Source organism: Arvicanthis niloticus (assembly GCF_011762505.2).
Source record: "Arvicanthis niloticus isolate mArvNil1 chromosome Y unlocalized genomic scaffold, mArvNil1.pat.X SUPER_Y_unloc_1, whole genome shotgun sequence".
Classification (NCBI taxonomy): Eukaryota; Metazoa; Chordata; class Mammalia; order Rodentia; family Muridae; genus Arvicanthis; species Arvicanthis niloticus.
The window spans coordinates 4,413,014-4,437,025 of NW_023044978.1; the positions used below are offsets into that span (position 1 = coordinate 4,413,014).

Consider the following 24,012-nt stretch of genomic DNA (forward strand, 5'->3'; position numbering starts at 1 on the left):
GTGTGGTGTGGTGTGGAATGGTGTTCTGTACTGTGCTGTGCTATGATGTGCTGTGCAGTGGTATGCTGTGGTAGCCTGTGTTGGTGTGGTAGTATGATGGTATGGTGTGGTAGGCAAGAACAGAAGAATCTGTGAGCATCAAGAAACAATGGGAACCTTCTTTATCTGTGCTTGTCTTGAGTTGCTGGTCCATGTGTAGGGCTTTGACAAGACGCCACCTTTAAAATAAGCACAGAAAGCACACACTGTGTGTTCTTGGACACCCGAAGCTATGGGAAGTTTATGTGAAGATGAATCTTAATTTATATTCTGGTCTTAAAAGGCCATTATACCTTTGGCTTGAGCCTGAGACCATACTATGTAGTATCACAGGCTGAACCTAAACCACAGCAATCCTGGAACCCAATGTGCAGAGCCTTTCCAATGGGTTCTTGCTGATGAAGGGAGCCACTAGCTAGTAAATCTTCCCTAATGTCTTGTTGTCAGGCCTAAGATGAACATGGGCTAATGAGGCAATATCAAATCTACTCATTTTTGCCTTTATCTCTCATTCATTTACTCTTTATTTTTTCCTTCATGCATGACAGGAGAAGAGACAAACAGGCATGTCCTAGGTCAGTGATTCTCAACCTTCTTAATATTGTAGTGACCCGCAACCATAAAATTATTTGTGTAGTTTTGCTAATGTCTCAGTATTTACCCAACAACCTCACAATGTGAGGGCAACTGTGCTCAGATGTCCCAGGGCTTCTTGAGGAGGTTATCACCAAGAACAGCCACACTCTAAACAGTGAAGTAACATAGTTCTCTCCACAGGTGGCCTCTAATCTCCTGGGATTCCCATGTCTCTCCCTGAGACTTGCTCTTTCTGATTGCTGCATTCTGCAGTCCTGTGTTTGGGAGTAAAGTGTTCTGTTCTCCCATGTCCTATTCTGCAACAGAAGACAAAAGTACTAATGTCCCTTTCAAAATCTAGAGCTATACCTGTGATTGTAAGAACTATAAGTGATATGTGGGAAGACAAAGACAACTCCAAAGTCACTCTGCTACCAGGATGGTTGAGGAGCTATCATAAGCCACTTCCATACTCCTATCCTCAGAACCACAATCACCTCTCCAAGTCCTCATCTCCAAATCCATCACACTGGAGATTAAGGATCCCAGTGAATTTAGGGAGCACAGAAACTTTCCTTTTCTAACCCTTGGGCATAAACCGTGAGCCTAGAGGCATGCCAGATTATTCTTGGTTTTATTTCATTGGTTTGTTTACTTTAAAAGTAAAGCTGAGACAACACACACATAAAGACAAACCAAAAAGAAAGGCTGCACTCAGGAGGACAGTGTCTATACTCATAGCCACATGCAAGAGTAGCAGCCAGTGACATTTGTAAGTGTGGCAAAAAAATGCTAATACACTAGGAAAAGGTATTGCATGAGATGTTTAACTCTAAATGTGGGCTCTTCATCAGGACATAAGCACAGTCTACCAAGTCAGTAATATTCCTAGGATATCACAGTCAACAACACAGAAATAAGACTTGTAGTCGAGCATAGCGTTTATTAAGTAAATATGTATACTATTTTGAACAGATATTACTTGCTCACAATTGGGTAACCATTTAACATAGGATATCAAATAGCACCAGGCTACAGAAAAGAGATAGAAATAAAAATAAATAAATAAACAAGGCCTCAGAACTTGGGAAAACTACATGATAGAACAGGTTTCCCCCCTGTCTTGCAATTCTATGGTATTTTAAATTTCATCAAGAAAAATATGTAGGACCCTGACACACTGCTCATGCCACAACAAAAGCACATCTGGATATAAATATACACAAAGTGGTGTTAAAAAAGCAGGGGCCAGGGATCACCTGTTATCTCCCACCAAGTAGGATCTAACAGTCAACTTCTGCAGCAATATTTACAATAAACTGACTATGCTTAAGAATAACTACAAACTTAATTTGCAAGTAAAGCAGTATGACCCACCCACCCTCTCCCATCAAGGGACTCTCCCATTTTGTATGGCCCTTTGCCATGCAGACAGTGGAGGTCTGTCTTCAGCCTCATCTTCCGCTCATGGGTGAGGATTAGTGTCCTATTCAGCCTGAATGGAACCAGAGTGATCTTGTCCAGGGGGCAGAAAGCGTGGAATTTTCTCTCTTCAGTGGTCAAAAGAAACATGCTGAGAAAATAAAGGGGGGGTGAGAGTGGTAAAATTAAATGCTTGTCTAGAGCTCTTTCATTACATAATCTGTGCTGAGGAAGACAGAAAGTAGGATTGTACCTGAGAAACATCAATCTAACTCAGTAATATACAGATCCTAGTAGACACTGGTTTTACAAACCAATGAGTTCTACATGTGTAACTTCCTCAACTTGATAATACTTCAAGTCGGCATTTCAAGTAGAGACTATATTTCTAGTGTGTTTCCCTCATGAAGAAGAGGCCCAGAATCCTTTGAAATGCAAAATAATAAAAGCTATAGAATATATCAACTTTTAATACTGATTCTCTCTTTGCCTGTAAACCCAAGAGTGGATCTTTACTAAATGATAATGTTCTGTAATGGGACCCATGATATTATTCTAAAGCTCCATAAAATTTTCTGAGGATTCCAGGCCATGTATTTTTAAATCAAGGTTTCCAGATGATTGAGAATCACCTACAGGTGACATTGCTGATTGGTGATATGATTCTGCCAATACTTGTTGTGACACCACTGATGCTTGACGTGATGGTGCAGATGCTTGATGTGACACTGCCAATGATTGACATCGAGGTGCAGATACTTGATGTGTCACTACAGATGTTTGACATAACAGTCCAGATGCCTGACGTGAAGCTGCCAATGCTTGACATAACTGTGCAGATGGTTGACATGTTGATGCATACACTTGGATTATTGGTGCATATGCTACACTTATTGGTGCAGAAACTTGACATATTGGTACAGATTCTTTATGTATCGGTACAGGTACTATACATGATGGTGCAGATGCTGAACATGATGGTAAAGATGCTGGACATGACACTAATGATGCTTGACATGACAGTAATGATGCTTGAAATGAGGCTGCCAATGTTTGATGTGATCCAGTCATTTCTTGGAATGATCTTGATGAATGATGCAGAGGCGGAGGGGCACAATCAATAGGATCCTCCCAACATCTGTAAGAGAAGAAGTTTGGAGCAGTGACATAAGTCAAAGAATGATGGCTCATGAGAAATTCTCCATGCTACATATAACCTGACCCACATTTATATATTATTAGCTCTTCACAGCATGTAACAGAAATCTTACATCTACATCCCTGGTTTTCATAGCCAGTGCCTTCATTCCAAAATGTTAAAGAACAGACATGAAACTGGGGAATTACTCAGCTATGGTCAATAAAGTCTCTCTACAAACACCCTATGCAGAGACTCTGAACTTGAGCAATGAAGCCAACTAATTTCAAGGCTTAGATTTGAAGTCTCTCACTTTGAGGCTGTCTTATCTAGGCTTTCTGTGTGAAAGATCCTCCATTCTATTAATAGGTACTCAGATAGGCACTACTAGGCAGGAAAAAGGGAAAAGGTGATGGCCTCCACCCTTCTTCCCAATCTATCTCTCACCTATGTGTCTCATTTCGTGAATGCTGAGAATTGTCATTTCCAAAAAATTCCATGGTGGGTGACCCCATGTCATCTATAACAGTCACCACCTGTAGAAACCAACTAGGCTTATTGTAAAAAAAATTACAGGTATACCATACAACCCCGTCTTACATTTCAGGCTCAGACTATCCCTGTACCTGTTCTCCTGGATGATATACACGAGGTCCTTGTCCTTGCCCAGTATGTTGCTGCCCAGGCCGTTCATATTTTAAGTTTCGAAGCATTCCAGTACACTGGGAGAATTCATATTCACATTGTTCTTGTTCCCTATGCTACAGGTTTTGATGCATAAAAAAATAAACATAAAAGTAATTCAATGTCGGAAAAAGACACCGCCTCCCAAGAAATGAACTTAACATTCAAATGAATTCAAAAACAATAAAAGTCTGGTCTCTGTACATATGAGGCTATAGGAACTACTGACTGCTTTGCTAGCACAGTATTCAGGGACATGCCCCTGGGTTACAGACTTCTAAAAATCCAGAACACCCACACAAACATGTGTATATCATCTAGCCTATATTCAGGTCTACCTTGCACAGATACTTTTCACTTTCTGGGACCACTGAATTGCAACGTATGGAGTAGGCTAAGCCAAGTAAAGGAAGCAACCCAACATTTTTTTGAAAATGAAATGTTGTTTCAGTTATAAAAGTAAACTAAATTTCTATACCTCCTCTTCAATATCTGGGTAAGAAGGTTGTTCACCATAGAAGGATCTACTTATATTCAAATCATAGACCTCTGTCATCTTCACTCGTGGGCCACAGAGTTGGGCAAACTTTTCCCCAAAAAGTGGATGATGGTATTGATATGTTCTCTTTGGCTGCATTTGTAAGTACACAAAGTAACAAGGATCTGTTGTTAGTCTATGCTTTTCTTTAATGTATGAAACACAGTGGACATGGGGAGGGATTGCTTACCCAAGCCCTTAAGAAACCCCAGACATATAGATGTTACACTGGGCCCTGCTAAGACCTGCCTGGGCCATCACCTCCTGTACATAACCAGATTGCAGACCCATTACTCATTATTATAAGAATTAAAAAATTATATCTACACTGAGAATTTAATTGTGTACTAATTCAAAAAGAAAAAAACCCAAAACATTTTTAGTTTAAAAAACTTTTTTAAAAAGGATAATGTATTCACATGCTTTTTCTTCTAAATAGTTCAATGAAATTTCCTGGTACTCCAAAAAAAAAAAAAAAAAAAAATCCCTGCAAGGCAAAAAGGCCTTTTCAAAAACAAAGATGCCAAGACTCAGGAATTTGCCATTGTCACATTGCTGGGGCTAAACTGAAACAACCATCTTTTAGGTTTTAGTCTATGAAGATTGCCTGGGGAATTGGCGGTGGAGTATCTGCCTTTTGGATCTGTAAGAGATGCAAACAATTCTGCATAACTGATAAAAACTCACTTCCTTGCTTGATCATCCTGCATATTTAAGAATCCTGCCTTTTAGAAAATCATTATTTAAATACATGGTTATATCCACAATCACAGATAGAAGAAATGAAGGCAAGCAGAAGAAAAGAAACTAGCTTATGCTGCTGTTTGCTGAGGAGAAGGTTGGGATAAGTCTTCAAAAGAGCTGCCCTCTCTTGAGATTTGCCCACACATGAGGAAAATCTGGACCAGTAGAAATCCAGTATTTTCATAGCAGCTCAACTTACTTCAACTATTCTCTGAAGCACAAAACATTCTTGTATATTTGAAAAGCTAGTAGATTAGAAACTATAAAGTTAACCTGGGCAAAGTGAATTTAAGCTAGCTTCTGGGTGCACAGCTTGTAATGGTGTGGTTGGACAAGATGGGGCAGCCTCAGATACCTTCTGATGTCCTTGTTCTTGACCCACAACGACTTCTTGAAACTTAGGGTCTTTCTTGTGTTCAGTATCTTCTGTTATTATACAGAAATCATCATCTGAAGAAGCATCATGACATGCAGAATATTCATCAATTACATGTTCCTTAGGATTGGATAGCTTTGCCTCTACCAAGGGTTTCTTCACATCCTCTTCAGTGCATTCTCCTTGTTCTGGAGTGGCCTCTGTGTCTTGGCTGTCATTTAGGAGGAACTCTGGACCTACTTCAAATTCTCTGTCTTGGGGCTCTAGCATATATTTTGGATCTATCTCATACCCCTGTCTAGATGTAGAGGCTAAGGAAGAAAGCACAGAGAAGATTGTGACAAAACAGTAAAATGTGCCAAAAAAGGAAAAAGCAAGTGAATAATAAGAATTCTATTGAATTCTTCCTATTGGAAGAGGGAGAATCTGCACATTTCTAATTGGGATTTCTAGAAGGTACAAGACTAGGGATTGATTGAATCTGTGAAGAGATATTTACCTTTATTGCTCTGAAATCATCATCTCCAAAATTTTACAGAAAACAGGCAAAGTTAGACTTGACATTTGTGATTTCACACCATTATAAACTGAGCACGGTTTTTATTTTAAAGCTTGCTATGCCCTTGAAGGTCATCCCATTTCTTTAGACCACATCCAAATAGCTAATTGTACCTACTTGATACTGGTGTTGTTGATGAAATATCTGTAGATGAAGAACTTGTGCTTGTCCTCATGCCAGCACTTATGCTTGTGGCTGCACTTAATTCTGGGGTTATGCTTGAGTGAGAGGGTGTCAGGACCTGAATTAAGTCAAATGGCATTCGCTGAGTGGCTGCTTGAACTTCTACAATCTCAACCTGAATTTGCAACAGAAGATAACACATTTCACTTACAAGATAGAATAAGATAGGCATACTAGGAAAAACAGGCAGACCTGTCCCAAACCTTAGACATACCTCACAATATACTTCAGTAATTGAAGAAAGACCCAAAATCTTCACACACACACACACACACACACACACACACACACACACACACACACACACACCTACACATCCTTAAAAATATTGTTGGGGTACTAAGCCTCAAAGAGGAAGTGGCCACTGATGGGTTTTCTCAGAGTTCCTACACATGTAAGGTAGGCTTCAAACACAATAAATGCCAAGTATGACATAATGTTTCAGGCTGATTAAATGGAAAATATCAGTACGAGTATTTTGGCTGTAAGAAAAAAATGAATTGTAGGACACTAGAATTTCTAAGGTTAAGGTTATAGAGCAAGTTAGGAGAATAAAAGAATAAAAGGAACAAAAGATGTCAGTTTTCATTAAGCATGCTTATGTTTTAGTCAAATGTTATTTTAAACCATTTGTAGATGATCAACTTAGGGTCAGGATAAGCACAAGGACTATTCTAAGCATGGCAGTTACTTACAGTAAGGAAAAAAATAACAGAAACTGTCATGCTCATAAGACATTTATTGAAATGAAAGTCTTTCTATATTGATAACACACATTAACTAAATAATGATATAACAAGAATAAAGGCCCCAATGGTTCTCTGGGTGACTGCCAATGTACATACTTCTGTGCCTGCTTCAGGACATTCCTCCACATTCACAGCTTCAGCCTGAGCATCTGTTTGCATTTTGTTCCTACGGTGGCGTTTTCGAAGCCTTAATAAAGCCATAAAGAAATCATTATTAATATGTCTTTTGTGTATTGGTCAGGAAGCTTCCTCATTGCTGGATAACTTTCATAGTACTGGAAGGGGATTGAGGAAAGAAATTCATCAACAGGCTTACTAGCTGTGAACACTGTGATCAAGGATAATGCCTAGCATGACAAGACATGCTCATGTTTACAATCATGGCATTACAATGTTATAGGTGCAACCAACCAATTTCTGACTGGATTGATGGCCACACCACAGGAGAAAATACATAGGAACTGATCTGTGAAGAGTTAGGAAGAGAAGTTGGAGATTATATGACCTAAATACATTGTGTGAAATTCTTAAAGAATGAATAAAATCATATTGAAAATAACATTGTATAATGATATGTATGCATGGAAATACCATAAGTAAACCCACTACTTAAAATTAGGGGTTTTTAAAGTTAAAGTATGTCTAACTTTAAAATGTCCTGTGTCATAGGATTAGAGGTTTGATTCTGTGGAAAAACACTTAGCCAACATAGTTTATGTTCTGGTTCTAAATCATATTCTAGTCTTGCAAAGACAAGAACACAAAAACAAGATTTATATTTGGGAGGTCAAGCAAGAAGAAATCCACCATCAGTACAAAATATGAGAAGTTGAGATATAGTAATATGTCTGACTGTAAAAAAATAAACAGCCAGGCAGTGGTGGTGCACGCCTTTAGTCCCAGCACTTGGGAGGCAGAGGCAGGCGGATTTCTGAGTTCAAGGCCAGCCTCGTCTACAGAATAAGTTTCAGGACAGCCAGGGCTATACAGAGAAACGCTGTCTCGAAAAAAAAAAAAAAGAAAGAAAGAAAGAAAGAAAGAAAGAAAGAAAGAAAGAAAGAAAGAAAGAAAATAAACCAAACAAGATAATCTAACAGTAAATGTGCTAAGTGATATTTATGAGATTCTGATGGCATTAAGAAGAGTTAAAACAGGAAAAGCCAGTTAATGAGTTATTGCAGCCATCTGCATATGTTATCTGTGCATGAAATGTACAATTTTTACTCTTACTGGTTTGATTTTCAGTGTGAAATAATTTAAACATAAGCATATTATTTACAATAGTTAACACTTAGAGAAAATTCTAACACAACACACATACACATGTATGGGTGTACATATATACAACACACATGTTGATTTCTTCTTGAAGGTAGGATCTCACATATCCCAGGCTAGGCTTAAACTCAGTATGTTGTCAAGGAAGACATTAGAGTTTTTATTTTGGGGCTGGAGGAATGACTCAGCAGTTAAGAATACTGACTTCTCTTTCAGAGGCCCTAGTTTCAATTCCCAGCTCCCTCAATGGAAGCCTACACCTCTCTGTAACTCCAGTTACAGAGTATCTCACACCCCTCTCCAACTGCTGTTTTTCACTGGAGATATGTGGCTCACAGACATACATGTAGGCAAAATACACAGATAATGATTGTCTTTAAATTGCTCTATGTGCCCCCACCTCTCAACTCAGATATCACAGGCATATGCTGCTAGGTTTATGCTAGGCAAGCCCTCTGTCAACTGAGCTACATTCCCTGCCAGTGGAGAAACCCTTTTAAAAAAAAAAAAAAAAACGTGACAAAACACACATTTCAAACACTTCAATTAAAGCTTTCAATTCAAGGATTTCTGGTCGATTCAGATCATAAGATGATTACAATGATTTTAGTTCCCTTTGCATTTTTAGCCCTTTCATATTTACATATTTCTTTATATGCTGGTGACTTACTCTGGGGAAGCACTAAGATAACTCTCCAACCCCAAGACAGTTTGAGAACATTTTCATAGCTCAGAAAAGGTATTCCACTGTTCTAGCTACCATTCCTCTCTGTCCCCATCCACTCTGCACACAATACCTGGCCAGAGGCAACCTCTAATCCACCTTCTGCCTCTGTTGAGTTCTGTGTTGTGAATTTACAGATGAGCAAAATTCAGTTTGTCTAGGCAGGCTTCACAGCAGGTAGGCTTGGTGGCCAGCAGGCTTTGAACAGAGCCTTCACAGGCTTCTGATTGTAAGCCCTGGGTCTTAACAGACAACCATACAATACTCAGATTCCCCCTTGTTTTCAATTGAAACCAGTCACTGAAGTTTAAACACTTGACATCATCCTGGACTTTTTGTAAGCCCTGAGCCTTGGCTGCAAAATATTGTTACTTTTTATCCATCTGTTCCCAATCCTCATTCTTTTAAGGTAGTAAGTAACCTGGGACCCGTAGCTCTCCCATGTACTTCAGACATTAATCTATCTTTCACCTTAAATTTACTTGGCTTGGCAGAACTGTCTTAAAGCCAAGCTTGCATTTCCTTTGAAAGCATAAGGCAATTTTTTGCCTTTGAATTGTATTGCAGGCTGTGCATGGTGGCCCACTCATGAAACCCTGGAACATGGGAGGCAGAGGCATGAGGATCTCTGTGAGTTGGAGGCCAACCTGCTTTATATAGTGAGTTCCTGGAAAGCCAGAAAATCTCTCTCTCTCTCTCTTCTCTCTCTCTCTCACTAACTCTTTCTCTCTAACTCTCTCTCTCACTATCTCTCTCTCTCTCTCTCTTTCTCTCTCTCTCTTTCTGTATCACTCTTTCTCACTTTCTCTTGCACTCAGGCTTTCTCTCTCCTGGAGCCTCTCTCCCCATTCTCCCTCTCCCTTTCTTTTCACTTTCCTTTTTTCTCCCTCTTGTCCCTCCCCTTTCCCCTCCTCTCTCCCACAAACAAACTGACAAATAATGTGACCTGCAGTAGACATCTTTACACCTGACAGCAAGTGAATGTTTTGCTCCATTGTCCTGTGTGGATGGAGCAGGATATAAGCCACTGCTGCATCATTAGGGAACAACCTCAGATGTATATTATGTGCTCTTTTCTGTCACTTTTTTTCTAGGTCCATTATTGGATTAATCTATGAAATGATGTAACAGACAGTAGTTAAACGATTCCTTCCATACATTAAAATGTACAGATCTGGAAACTGGAAGAGGTATTGGTGGTGGGCTACTCAAATACACATACAGATGTATGTAGGTAGGTAGGTAGGTAGGTAGGTAGGTAGGTAGGTAGGTAGGCAGGAAGGTAAGTGAGAGAAAAATAGACAGAAAGGCAAGGAAAATTCTGTAGTTTTAAACATAATTTGACTATGTTAAAAATTAAAAATAAAAAACCATTTATCAATGTTCATTCTGTTGGAAGACAATAAATTATATTAAATGATATGGTAGGTTCAGAACAGCTAATTGGTCATTTTAAAACTCTTAATCTTTCTTATTTTGGCTTTATTTAGCAAAAAAAAAAAAACTTGTTTCAGCTCTGCATTATTTACAACCATGATACCTCTTACCTATGGTGTTGTAAAGTACTGTCATCATCAGAATCATCATCTACAGCATTTGTTTGAATGTTAACTGGTTGTGCCTGCAAAAAATTAGCATCATCAGTTGTCACCATTTTAGCATCTCTGAGAATCAAATCTACAGCTTTGTACAGAGAAGAGTTACACCTTCTTCTAACCCCCTAATTGGCATTAAATGTACCTATGTACTAGAAAAACTTGACATTTCTAACATGCATTATATATTCAAGTTAATCCAAGTGTCATGTCGGTGTGAAAAAATTGCTAGGTTTACAGGTACAAAAACATCTTATGCATATACAGTGGTTTAGTCCAACACTAGTAGATCAAGGAATTTCACTTTGATTCAAGTTCACTGCTTGCTATTTTACACCCTCACACTATAAAGACTCCTCTGACTGCTATCTCTGTTCTCTTTAATTTGTTTTCCAAAATATCAACTGGTATAGAAACAATATCCTTTAGGCACAGAGAGAAAAACTGGAGGAAATCACAAATAGACTTTCTGGTGCCATGATGGAGACTAGTGAAATATGGGTGGGACAAAAAAAATTTGTTTTCTCTTTCTCAGAATAGGAAACAGATCTTGGGGCTGAGTCATCCTGTATATTAGAAGTCTACATTCTTGTGGCAGAAGATGAAACTCAGATCCCAGAGGGTTGGTATGAAGGAAGAGTGAATGAGGCAATCAAATCAGACAACATCCTTCAGTCTTCTCCTCTATACAACTTTCCACACTCTCTTCAATATGGAAAAGTGGTTTGTTCTGAAATTGAATCTAGGAGTAATCTACTATGGCATCACAATAGAAACCTGGTCTACAGCCAAACAGAGCTCTTTATATAGGCTGCTAACACTACCCAGTCTTCAATGTTCTAGTTAGCCCTGTATCCATTCATTCCAAATCCTGGAGTTTCCATCCCCATGACTAAAATCAACCCAAATTCCTGCCATTCACATCTGGTTATCTCCATTCTTGTTTCTTTATACTTCATGTTCCACATTCAAAGCAGCCTAGGGATTTCAGTCTAGATCATACTCTGCTTAGCAAAATTCTGTATGTATTACTACAGTGAGCAAAGTTCTGCACAATCTATCACTTTCCTGTCTCCACCATCCCCTTCACTCTTTCCCTTATTTGAGTCACATAAGCAATTTTATTCCTTCAAACTCTCCAAATTGAGGTTAGTGCACTCTCTGTATAGACTGCCTTTGTTAGACTTGGGGGTACCCTATTCAAAACAGAAATCACCAGCTCACTTTCCCATGACACCTCTTATCAGTGCCTTGTCTGTTAGCTGCCTGTATGTGATTCCCTGGTACTTACTGCAGTATCTAGGACATGAAAAATATTTCATGTCATTGAAAATACAAACTAAATGATTTTCAGTCTAACACATGAATTTTAATAACTAGCTTTTCCTTTGGCCTGTAAAAAGCCTTTACAATCAAGTACCTAAGGTTGTGAGGGAGGGAGGACATGAAAATTCACTTTATAAAACTAATATACAAGTTGTTCTTTCTTTGCTGAATACTAAATGTATGTACACGGATGTCCAGTAGCTGGAAGAGAAAATGCTGTGCCCATCAATAAGAGAGAGATATAGAGCATACTCACTGTCTCATCCGGCGTACGTAGAACAGAAATGTTTCCCACAACATAGTACTTTTCCTCCCATAACAGCCTTGGAGCAGAAGACCAAATCTTTCTGCTATTAGGACCGAAGTTTCCAAAAAATACAAATGACTCTAAGGGTGACAGACATAATGGCAATTAAATCAGAAGCAATCCTGGCTAAGAGAGCAGGCAGACAACATCCACATCACGATGCTGTTTGTCACCTCACTGGCAGTTTTCAAGATTCTGAGCCATGGGCTTCTCTTTACCTTCCTTCCCTTCCAGCTAAGATCCCCAGTTTCCCACATGGTCACCACTAATGTATGAGGCATGCATCCTGAAAAATCAAAGGTGTGATTTTTGTGCTGATGTCAATCTTTTTCTTTTGACCTATGGATTCTTGATTTAGTCTCTAAAAGAAATAGTGTTTGTTTGTGTGTGTATGTGTGTGTGTGTGTGTGTGTGTGTGTGTGTGTGTATTCATGCATCTGTCCAAGTGATTTTTAATGATATTTCACCTTTAACTTTCAAGAAAGAAAGAGGAGAAATATTTTAACATGCATTTGTGTACCTGAAGCAAAACGTATTATACCTTACCTCTGATTAACTCAGATATTTTAAGGGTCAATTTTAATTTTATATCTTGATTTCTAGGCTTGTACTTCCTTAACCCTCAAAAACTAGGTTTCATACTACACCTGACATAAATGTTATCTGTTGAAAAATTTAGGTGAAATGATTTCTTTCCCCAGGTCAGTGTATAGAGATTTAGAGTTTATATTCTATATATTGGCCCTTGATATAATGTTAGAATTCTAGACTCCAGTGAATCTAATTTGTGGTATGGTTTACAAACTACAAAATCCATCTGTAACTTATTCAAGTTATTCATGGAGCTCCCTTTAAGCTATTCAGTGCATTAAACATTTTTTGGATTAGGTTTTTAAAATTATTTTGTTTTGTCAGAGGAGACATCCACATCCTCAACCTATATAATCATCCATGTTTCTTTATGACCTCACCTTATAAATTTCAGTATTTTTAAATATCTAATGTAGTCAGAAATTGTGAGTGTAGCAGTATCAGGTATTTCACAGTGACAGTAATACAAGAATTAGTATGCTAGCAATCAGGGAATACAGCACTCATGGACATCATGTAAGTATCATCATCTGGGTTGCTTACCATCATAAGAATCCTGTAGGTACAAGATGAATTTCACGTACTCATATATATATCTCCCTTGGTACATGGTCCTGTAACAATATGTGTCCTGGCCACTCTGACCTACATTTCCTTTTCTTATATAACAGCAAAATTCGATTAGCCTTCCCACTAGAGAGAGCAAGATACAAGTAAAGTTACGTAGTCTGATGGATTATTTCAGACCATAATAGTCTACCTTAGTCAAGACAATATTGTAAAGAACACAACTTTCTTTCCATAAATGCTGGTCCTCAGAAGAGATATCATTCTTATATCCATAAAATAGGCACTAGCTGGAACACAATACACTAGTATTTGTATAACACTACAAAAATTCGAGAAAGGCTGCAGTAATTATGTTTTATTGTAAAGACTAAGACAGGGTAGGATGATTTCTCAATTAATTAATTTTATTGACTCTTTTAGAATTTCATATATGCATGTGATATAATTTGATCATGTTCCCATTCCCTCCAACTTAGCTCAGATCCAGTTCCACATATCCACTCAGTCCTTCCTAACTTTGTGTCCCCCAAAATACACAATTCCACTGTGTACTACCCATATCCTTCCACTAGAGCAACAGTTCTCAGCCCTTTGGGGGTAGAACAACTCTTTCATAGGAGTCACCTAAGACCATGCACATATCAGATATTTACATTACCATTCAAAACAGTAGCCAAAGTACAGTTATGAGGTAGCAATGAAAATAAATTTATGGTGGGGGGTTACCACAGCATGAGAGACTGTATTAAAAGGTCTCAGCATTAGGAAGGTTGAGAACCACTGCTAGGGGCTACATCCTTAGAGGTACCCCACTCTTCCTCCCACAGCATCCATCAGCTCTCTTGAACTCTTCCACTGCGTGTGAGGGCTCATCATCTGAGAGTAATGTCCTATTGAGCTCCTCCATAATTCTCTAGAGGAAATAATTTTTAGTGTGAGAAATGTACTATTTGAAATTATAGGCTATTAACTTAAATAGATATATTATCAGCAACTACACTGATTTTTTTTCAAAAACTACTAAGGTGTAAGAGAGCAAGGAATTGTTCAGCTAAGTATTACTTTTCACACACAATTTAAAAATTAAATTAAAAGAGAAAACAAAACCATGTATGCATACCTATATTTGCCAATGGAAGATTTAGAATGATCTTCTCAGATATGTCATCCTTTTGTTCATCATGAACAAGATTTAATAGGCTCGTCCCAATTATATCTTCCTAGGGAGCAGGAGAAAGAACAGATTTTGCTTTCAATACTAATACCATTAGTCTGCCCTGTATCCTTGCCATAGGTGTTTAGTGCTGCCCATCCCATTTATACCTATAGGTGCAGTGCTTCAGGCAGTTTGCATTACCCTCTAGCAATTACTCCACATTACAATCCATTCTGTCCACAGTTTTAGTGTGAATTATCTCCCTCAAGTAGTTGGATTCTTCCCTACCCATTTCATAGACCTCAGATGCTGTAATCCTCACCCTGTCTTGTTTCCCTCTTTGCTATGAGCCTGGAAAAAATTCTCATCTCCTCACCCATAACTTTGTCTCCAGTCTTGAACCAAGCAAGTGAATCTGGATGGAAAACCCCACACAACTGTGCCACACAACCGTGCCACAAAACTGTGCCACACAACCATGCCACAGAACCATGCCACACAACCGTGCCACACAACCAGTGACTATACAACTCTGCCAGAAAGCCTTTCCCCTGACTCTGCACTTTCTCACTCTTCAATGTGAATCCTTTCTTGTTTGCACCTTCCTCATACTTTCAAGTCCCATGCCCTCTCTACATTTTAATTTATCCTTGTTTATTTTGATGGAAAAAGTTCAACCCTTCCCCCTGTACCATAAAGGGACACTTATCTTTTCAATAAAAATATTTTCATTGGTCCATATATAAAATGGAATGCCCTGAGTCCAAGAACAACCTGAGGCTACATAAGGAGTTTTGGTGTGGGCTGAACTATAGAATGCTACCTTATCTTGCCAAGAAAGAAAGGAAAAAAGAATGAAAAAAAGAAAGAAAGCCATAGTGAAACCCAATTATTTTGTGTGTTAATTTTTTTAAAGGAGTTTGACAAAAGTTAAAAATTAAAAATTCAACAAATTTGATGTGAAATATAAAGAACCAAGGGGTGTTACCTATTCTTCCATTGGTGGAAGAGAGGTGGCATCATTACAAATAGAATCATTGGGCTGGAGACTAGCTCAGTAGGTGTATGCTCACCTGATATCGACAAGACCTTTCTTTAAATCAGGAATGAAAGCACAAGCACTCAGTCATTACAAAAGAAGTCAGGCATTAACCCTGCTCAGTGCCATTTTCTGAGACTCTTAACAAGAAGCATGTTTTATTTTTCTGACAGACATTTCATCTTAGACACACATGAGAGGAGTGGATAGGGTGAGGGAAGAGTAAGAACTTTTGCCGGAATCCCAGCATGTTTTTATTGACTAAACACTGAAACTAGTAGAGAAGATGATGTCACAGAGTCATAGCTGAACACCAATGACTTATATATGAGCATAAAAAGAAATAACTTATGAACAACAATACAGAATGACCAATTTCCCCAAAAACTGCAAGAACTTACTGGAAGATAGCCAAGAAGAGGTGTCACATTCTGGGATACAAAAACAACTTTTCCTTCTATGTTCAGTACAATTGAAATATTTTCAAATGACTAATAAAGACAGAATAATAACATAATTAAATAGTGGAACAATAATAAAATGATAGCTTTATTTCTGAGTGTATAAATTATTAGAATAGAACACAGAAAATGTATTGCATTTCTTACATATCTATAAAGTAGGCACATCCTTAATTAAAATTCTATTATTCTGCCTCCTACACAGAATCTACTTCACCTTAAGCATGAGATATTTATCAATGATGTGCCACTTGGACAAACATATTTCAGTGTACCCAAAATCAATAACTAAACTTTCCATCTCACACTAGAAATATTCATTTCTTAGCGTAGATGGTCACACTTTAAATATGTTAATTATTTGAATGCTAAATGTTTTTAAAGACACATTCATTTATACTTAGCCTAGTGTTCAACTTAAAAATATAGTTAGTGCTATCAATTTTCTAATGTATAATGGTGTGAAGTCAGGTTTCCCAGAGGGTGAAATTTGGAGCATGTGAAATACCAAAATGTTGTCCAGAAAAAGGAGATGTGGATACCTGTGTGCCTGCCTCAGTATCACCTCTAAGAAGAGGACAAATAAAGCGGGGCTCTCCTAGGAATTACTGCTAATGCAATGTACTCATTCATTTAAATTTAGAGTTGTGATCCAGATACTGCTTGTGTGATCCTCAATTCCAATATTTATTTTAAAGCAGTACTTCCTTAACCTATTCTGCAATAAAATGACTATTTTAAGAAACAAGCTCATAGAATTCATACAAGTAGATAGTTGCAAGTAACAGTACCTCATTGTAAACACAAAATGGCAATAAGTCCTTAGAAAGAAGCAATACTGGTGATAAATCTCTGATAAAGTGAATTGTACAATAAAAAAGCACAAACGTTTTAAAATATTTTTATTTTGTGTGTATGAGCGGATTTCCCAGCATATGTGTCTGTGTACCATGTGTGTACCTGGTACCCATACAGGCCAGAAGAAGGCATCACATCCTCTGTAGCTAGAACTACAGACCATTGTGAGCTTCAGTGTGAGTGCAGAGAATTAAACCTACCTCCTCTGCAAGAGCAGCCAGTACTGCTATGTGATCATGAATATCTTCATACCATAATCATTAGTGAAACAAAAAATTAGTTTCAAATATTCTCTTATTACCTGTTGTGTTTTGGAACTTCTTTTGAGTTTATCCTTGCCCAAACGTTCATGCAAGAGAAGATATTTGTAGCACATAAATAGCAACTGACCACCTCCTAGAATCATTGTGTTAATCAAAAATTGTATGCTACTTTTGCTGAGTATTGAATTCAGGATTACCCACATGCTAGACAAGTGCTATTATTGAGCTAACAACCCCCAGCTCAATTGAAAAACAAAAATGTCAACTTTTTTTCATGAGTCAAAATATGAAAACAATGTGTCCCTGTTTCCACAGGCACTAAAATTATTTTTTTCCCATTTTTGTGCTTAAAAACAGCTGTGATCATACTTGCAACATATTTGTGCCATAAAAAAATCTTCTCTAAGAAAAGGTTTTCCAGGGAAGTTACTAATACCAGACAGAAGCTAAAAGGTTGTAGAAGAGGGACTCTCACAGTTTCACAGCACACAGCCTGCATTTTTGCCTACAACCATCTCTGCAGTTGATAGTCAGCTTCTGGAATAGTTTAAATATGCATTTGGTTTCATAAAAGTATTGACAGATTTCAAATGAGATATTCTGAAGCCTCTTCACAACACAAATTTCAACAGATGATACCTACCTACCTACCTTGTGTTTTTAAATAAAAGTGCTTGAAAGGATAAAAGATGCCTGCACATGGTTTAGGTTTCCATCTAAGAGTGTGTATTGTTATAATATTTGCTTTGTTATTGTTTGAAAACTTGTTCTTTTCCAGCTGTGCTTTGAAATGTGATGTAGTGCATCTTGCATTCTAGGTGATCAACATGTAAATGTAAACAACAAATTAAAAGACCCTTACCTGAAGAACCGTCTTATGGTATTCTTCATAGGTATTAAAAACAGGAACTGTGTTTTGTTCATAATTTGTTTGTACATTGAGCATTCCTTTGCATAAAAGAAATGACAGGTGTTAAATTAAGATAACTAATGATATTAGAATTCTCAGCTTATAATTTAGAGAAATACTTAGTTAGTTTGGTAGGGGGTGCTTATGTGTTCCATTACTCATGTGTAGAGATTCAAAGACAACTTTGGGGGGTTGAATCTCTCCTTCCATCTTTATGTGAGCTCTGTGAAAGTGATGAGAACAAGGTGTGTGTAGAACTCGTGAAGTAGGGTGCTAGCAGCTATAGGCATTTTGAAGAGGGTTAAAGAAGAAATGCATTGTAAGGGAGTGGGCACGGCCTAGAAAATATATTTGGAAAGTTTAGCCACAAAGAGTGCATAGAATCAGGGAAATGGACCTAAGTCAAACCTCTTTGAGAAGACAGAGAGGCAATAGCAGGCTGTTCTCTGGGTCTCTTTCTAGATGATCCATATCCAAGTCTATTCATCAGTTTCTGAAGTCTCTTCAGCAAATTGCAAAGATCTTCATGGGTTATCCTCTGGCATGGATTAGAGGCACCACTAATTTACAGAGAAGTAAACATGAGCTTTATGTATGATAAAGCTGAGGCTAATTACTGATATAGTGCCCCAAAAGAGGACTAAGAGGACAGAAAGACAGATCTTTTTCATTCATATAACATCCAAGGTCTTCATTATACACTATAACAACTGTGGCAGGATATGTCAGAAAATGGCCTTAATCCCAGTACTCCTGTGAGATGGCAGAAGGATTGTGGAATTGATGCAAGTCTTGGGCTAAGTATCATGAGCTAGTTTCCAAAATAAATGATAAATGAACAAGCAAACAACTAAGATCTATTTCTATTAAAACAATAACATGAAAGTCAATGTTCCCACCCTTTGACTGTGAGGCTGTTAAAAGTAAAAATCAATCCATTTCCATGTCTTCCCAGTACAGCCTAATACAATGTCTGGCACTGTTGTTTAGCAATCACTTAAGTTAAACCTGAATTAGCTTGAGTGAAATAGCAAGACTTAGCTTCCCTTCTGTTCTCACCTGCTTTAACAGTAATTCTTACCAGGTCTTACAATGAAACTGGGGGAATAGAAGACCCACGGAAGAGACCAAAATACCCTCAACTTCCCTGACAAAATTTGTCTACATCTGAAATAACAACAGAGGTCAGAACACAAAGCTTTGCCAATTGTATTACAAATTCTTACCTCCTCATTTTTTGTGTATTCCTCTCCATTTTTTTCAGTCGGTTAAAGGTGGATTCTAAAACCAAATAAGACCATTATTTTACTAAGTAAACATCTTTGTACAATCTATAGCATCTCCTTGCTGTAGCCGTCTTATGTCTATCTTGCTCTATGCCTGATAATCATCTTATATCTTTGTTTGCATGTATCCTGTTGTTATCTTGATTCTATCTCCCATCAAAGGATCTCCGACACTGCAGCTATTCTGAGTCTATCTTCCATTTATGGATCATCTATACCCCAGCTATCATGTGCCCTTGTTTCATCTATGAATCATCTATGTTCTAGATAGCCTGTGTCTCTCCCTATCATATTCCCTCTACCTATCATGTGTTTAAATTTCATCTGTCAATTATCAAATAGTTCTCCTGTGTCTACATTATCTCTATTATCTTCCACCAATCAGTCATCTATCTTTCTACACACCTCTGTCTATCATCAATATGTCTATGGCCTATCCTCCGAACAATCTGCTATATGCCTTCTACCCAACTATCATCTATTCCCTAGAAATCCTAACTATGCTGTGTCTATCTTTCAAATTATCTACATTCCAACTATCCTGTGTCTATCCACGTGGTAGATCTCCTGTCTACTATCTATCCTTTGTCTTCTCACTGTGATGCATCTACCATCTATTCTATAGCTATCTTGTCTTTATTATACTACCTATCAGCTATCATGTAGCTATTCTGAGTCTCTAGGCTATACCTAGATACCTTTGACTAACAGAAATATCTGTTTATCTATCTATCTATCTATCTATCTATCTATCTATCTATCTATCTATCATCTATCTATCAATCATCAATCATCTAGATTTCCTGTGCATGTCTTCTATCGACTACTCTCTGGATATATTTTGCCTATCTTCCATCTATCTATATTCTATCCTCTAGCTATCCGATATCTCTATTCCATCAATGCACCACTTATCATCTAGTTACCCTTAATCTCTGATCTCTCTATTCTTTATCTTCTAGCTATCTTGTATCCATAGATCTACCAACTATCCTCTAGCAACCTTAGGTCTATATTTTACCCATGTGCCATCTATCTTCTAGCTGCCCTGCTTATCTCCTATCTATCATCAATCTTCCAAATTTTCTGTGTGTATGTTTCAGCTATGTATCATCTATCATCTATCATTTACCTATCCTATGCCTGTATTCCATCACCTATACGTCATCTATCCTCTCCCTATCCTGTATGTCTATAACATTAATATATTACCTATCCTCTAGTTACCCTGACTCTGTAAACCATCAACTCTACTCTGGCTATTCTGTGCCTGGATTCCATCCTTATATCCAATATCTTTCTTCCAACTATAGTGTGACACTATGCCATCCATAGTTCATGTATCTGCTAGCTAGCCTGCATATCTATCTATCTATCTATCTATCTATCTATCTATCTATCTATCTATATATATCTACAGTTCAATAGTCTCCTGTATATGAATTCCACCTATCATCAATCCTCTAGCTATCCCGTGCCTTTCTTCCATCTATGGTTCATTTATCCTCTAGCTACCCTGTGTCTGTGTTCTATCTATCATCTATCCTCTAGCTATCCTGTGTCTGTCTTTCATGTATCATCTGTCTCCTAAAAACCTTGTGTCTGTTTGCCGTGTATCTACCATCTATCCTCTAGCTGTCCTGTGTCTGTTTACAATACATGTATCATTTATCCTCTGGCCACCTTTTTCACTCTTTCATCTATCCTTAACATCTAGTTCCTCTGTGTCTCTGTTTCGTATAATTATCCTCTTTCCTTTACTTATTCTTTGTTTATCTCCTATTTATCTATCATGTATCCTCTAGAAGCTAGAGTGTAGCTATTTTGTCTGTCTTCTATCTATCTATTATCTATCTTCTTGTTATCCTATGTGTATCTTCTATCTGTCTATTCTCTATCTTTAACCTGTGTCTATGCCCCATCTCTATGTTGCCTACAGTGTCTCTATCTCCATCTATTTATCATCTATCCTCTAGATCTTCTACATACATCATCCTTTTCTCTCTCTTCTACACTTTATACATTCTGTGTCTATAATCAGATCTCTTTTCCTTTATCCCATATCTCTCCTCTATCATATATTAGCTAATGTTCATCTTTCTTCTTGGATACTCTTCAATTCTTCAATTTATTATCTACTATCTAATCCTTTATATTCTATATTCTATAATTTATTATCTGTTGTTTATAATCTATCATCATTTTAAATTAATGATCTATAACTTATCACTTATTATTAACCATCTTTTATGTAGTTGTTGTACTGTATGACCCTCATGATAAAACTGGTCAGTATTTAAAAATACAGCCAGTCTGTTTTGTTTTGTTTTGTTTTTCAATCGAAGGTACCAGAAATTGTGAACTGTGCTATAAATAGTATTCCTCAAGAAAAGAAAAGCTATTTCCTAAAGACCAAGTTAGACAATTAAGCCTGGATAACTCAGAGAGTTAACTATACAGCTTTATATTAACTATTAACTGATACAACTGAAATATGAAATTATCACATTCACAGTTTACTGTTGGTGAGTTCACCATCCCTATTTCAATGATTGGGACAAGATTAAACAAGAAATATCTAAGGATTTTGCCCTTAAAACACAGCTCCATCTTAGTCAACCTTACCTCTCCACTCACTTGAAGTCAAGTAGTCTCATGTTTACTGTATCCTGGCAACTATAGAACATACACTGCTTATGAGATTGGTTGAGAATATAAGACTCACTGATTATGATTGGTCCTAAAAGGCAAGGCTGTGATTGGTCAGAAAAAAATTTAAATGGCTGTAGTGGCTGTTAAGAGCCAGGCTGTGATTGACCTAAATTACAAAGTTAATGTTACTATGATTGGTCTTAAGACTCACCATTGTGATTAGTCTAAACATAATCCTTAGTGAATGTGATTGGTGGTTAGTGGCATGGTTGTGATTGGCCTAAAATATAAGCCTCGATGACTGTGACTGGTTCTACAAGGCATAGCAGTTGGGCTCAAGGTGTCTGTAGGAAGACATTCACCAGTTGCTGCCTTTTGTTTCCTGGTATGTATCACCAGTCCCAATAAAAGATTTCTTTTAAGAATGCTTGTAAATATATCTATATCTTTATATATTTTTACTTCTATTTTATGTAAATGTTTGGCCCAAATATATATATATATATATATATATATATATATATATATATATATATATATATGTGTGTGTGTGTGTGTGTGTGTGTGTGTGTGTGTGTGTGTGTGTGTGTGTGTGTGTCTGTGTGTGTGTGTGTCTGTGTGTGTCTGTGTGTGTGTGTCTGTGTGTGTGTGTGTGTATACCATGTGCATGTATGAAACCTACAGAGGTCAGAAAACTATGTTGGATTTTCTGCAATTTGAATTACAAATAGTTGTAAGCCATGAAATAAGTTCTGGGAACCAAACCTAGGTCATATACTGCAGCAAGACGTATTCCTAACAAGAGATCCATTTCTTCATCCCCCTCAAGGGAAACTTTCTCGCCTTCTATTTATAATCTAATCTATGATGGTAACTCAGGAATAAACAATCACATGAAGGAGATATACAGAACAGGCAGCAAAGCAGCAATGGCAGCTTAGGTGTCAGCAGACTGAACTATGAAAGCAGCAAGGTAGCTGTTCACACAGCTACAGCTACAGAAACAATAGCTGAACAGTTTAAGAATGCCTATGGGAGAAAGAAAGGCAGAAGAACAACAAAAGCAGGAATAGACCTGAGGAGGAAGAAGTGTTCCCAGTTGCCAGCTAAGAGCTCTAATGCTAGTTTGTGTTCATAGCTAAGAAATCCCCTACCTTCTATGTATATACAAGACCTAGAAAACTGGCTGCTTCCAAAGGCTGAGATATTTCAATTTCCTAGCCTTAGACCTGCATGTCTAAGCACAGCAGAAGACTGAAGATGCTCACATTGCCCCAAGCTTTGGGGGCTAAATTGTCTGGGCTCATATTGCTGCTCAAGTCTTCGGATCAGGGTTCAGCAAGAGAGTAAGGGCAGATGCTAAGAATGCAGACCAGACAGAGTATGATACAGTCCAGTTTATTCTCAAGCCTCACTTCTTTCTTTCCAAGTTTCTTGTTCCTAGTCCAAGTCCCAAGTTTCAAGTTCCGAGTCCCTAGTGCCTCCAAGTTCCAAGTTTCCAGTCCCCTCTTCTGTCTGCCTCTCACCTTTTATAAGTCTCACTTGTTAAGTCACACCTTTAAGTCACACACACCCAAGGGAAAATACTGAGTATATATAACAAGATGTATTCAGAGTGTGCTCAGCTGTTGTAGGCTGTTGAAACAAGTGTCTTGTCAGGGCATGTGGCTCAAGATGGCTGCAAAGATGATAGCTGCCTTTCTGTCAGCTCACCACAGGTCCCCCTTTTTAAATTGTTTTTCAAAAGGTAAGGCTAGGAAAAATTACGGAAACCGTGCCTACCTTAGGCCAGAACAAAGGACCCAAGCCTCCTTTTCCCATCTTTGGATATTCAACAGCCATTGATTGAGCTCCTGTCTTAGGATAGAGAGGCCTCCTGTTTTAGGGGCAAGGGTCTTGAAGTGTTCTCTTACCAGTCATTGACTATCTGGCTTAGAGCATAAGTTAGGGGTTAATCCTCATTAGTCTTGATGACAAAGGTTTTAGAA

General features: G+C 37.8%; 1 protein-coding gene across 1 annotated transcript; it reads right to left on the minus strand.

Annotated features, from left to right (window-relative positions):
• Positions 1-1,533: 1,533 nt before the first annotated feature.
• Positions 1,534-22,021, minus strand: LOC117695937 (uncharacterized). Its single transcript, XM_034486587.2, has 17 exons — positions 21,998-22,021; positions 19,313-19,367; positions 18,495-18,646; positions 18,039-18,124; positions 15,996-16,085; positions 14,520-14,619; positions 13,373-13,522; positions 12,188-12,318; positions 10,558-10,631; positions 7,105-7,195; positions 6,194-6,374; positions 5,497-5,828; positions 4,338-4,490; positions 3,802-3,936; positions 3,623-3,711; positions 2,674-3,175; positions 1,534-2,188 (listed from the first exon to the last, which is right to left on the minus strand). Exons 2-17 carry the CDS (start codon positions 19,339-19,341, stop codon positions 2,168-2,170), a joined length of 2,316 nt encoding a protein of 771 aa, XP_034342478.1. The 5' UTR covers positions 19,342-19,367; positions 21,998-22,021; the 3' UTR covers positions 1,534-2,167.
• Between the last annotated feature and the right edge of the window lie 1,991 nt (positions 22,022-24,012).

What these genes read in the sequence shown, in the direction of transcription:
- LOC117695937 (XM_034486587.2), bottom strand. Translation starts at nt 19,341, where the DNA reads ATGGAGAGGAATACACAAAAAATGAGGAG. An exon ending in TCTTCCATTGGCAAATATAG is followed by an intron (nt 13,523 to 14,519) that starts GTATGCATACAT and finishes TGCTCTCTCTAG; the next exon opens with TGGGAAGGCTAATCGAATTT. An exon ending in AAGAACAAGGACATCAGAAG is followed by an intron (nt 4,491 to 5,496) that starts GTATCTGAGGCT and finishes TTACAAATGCAG; the next exon opens with CCAAAGAGAACATATCAATA.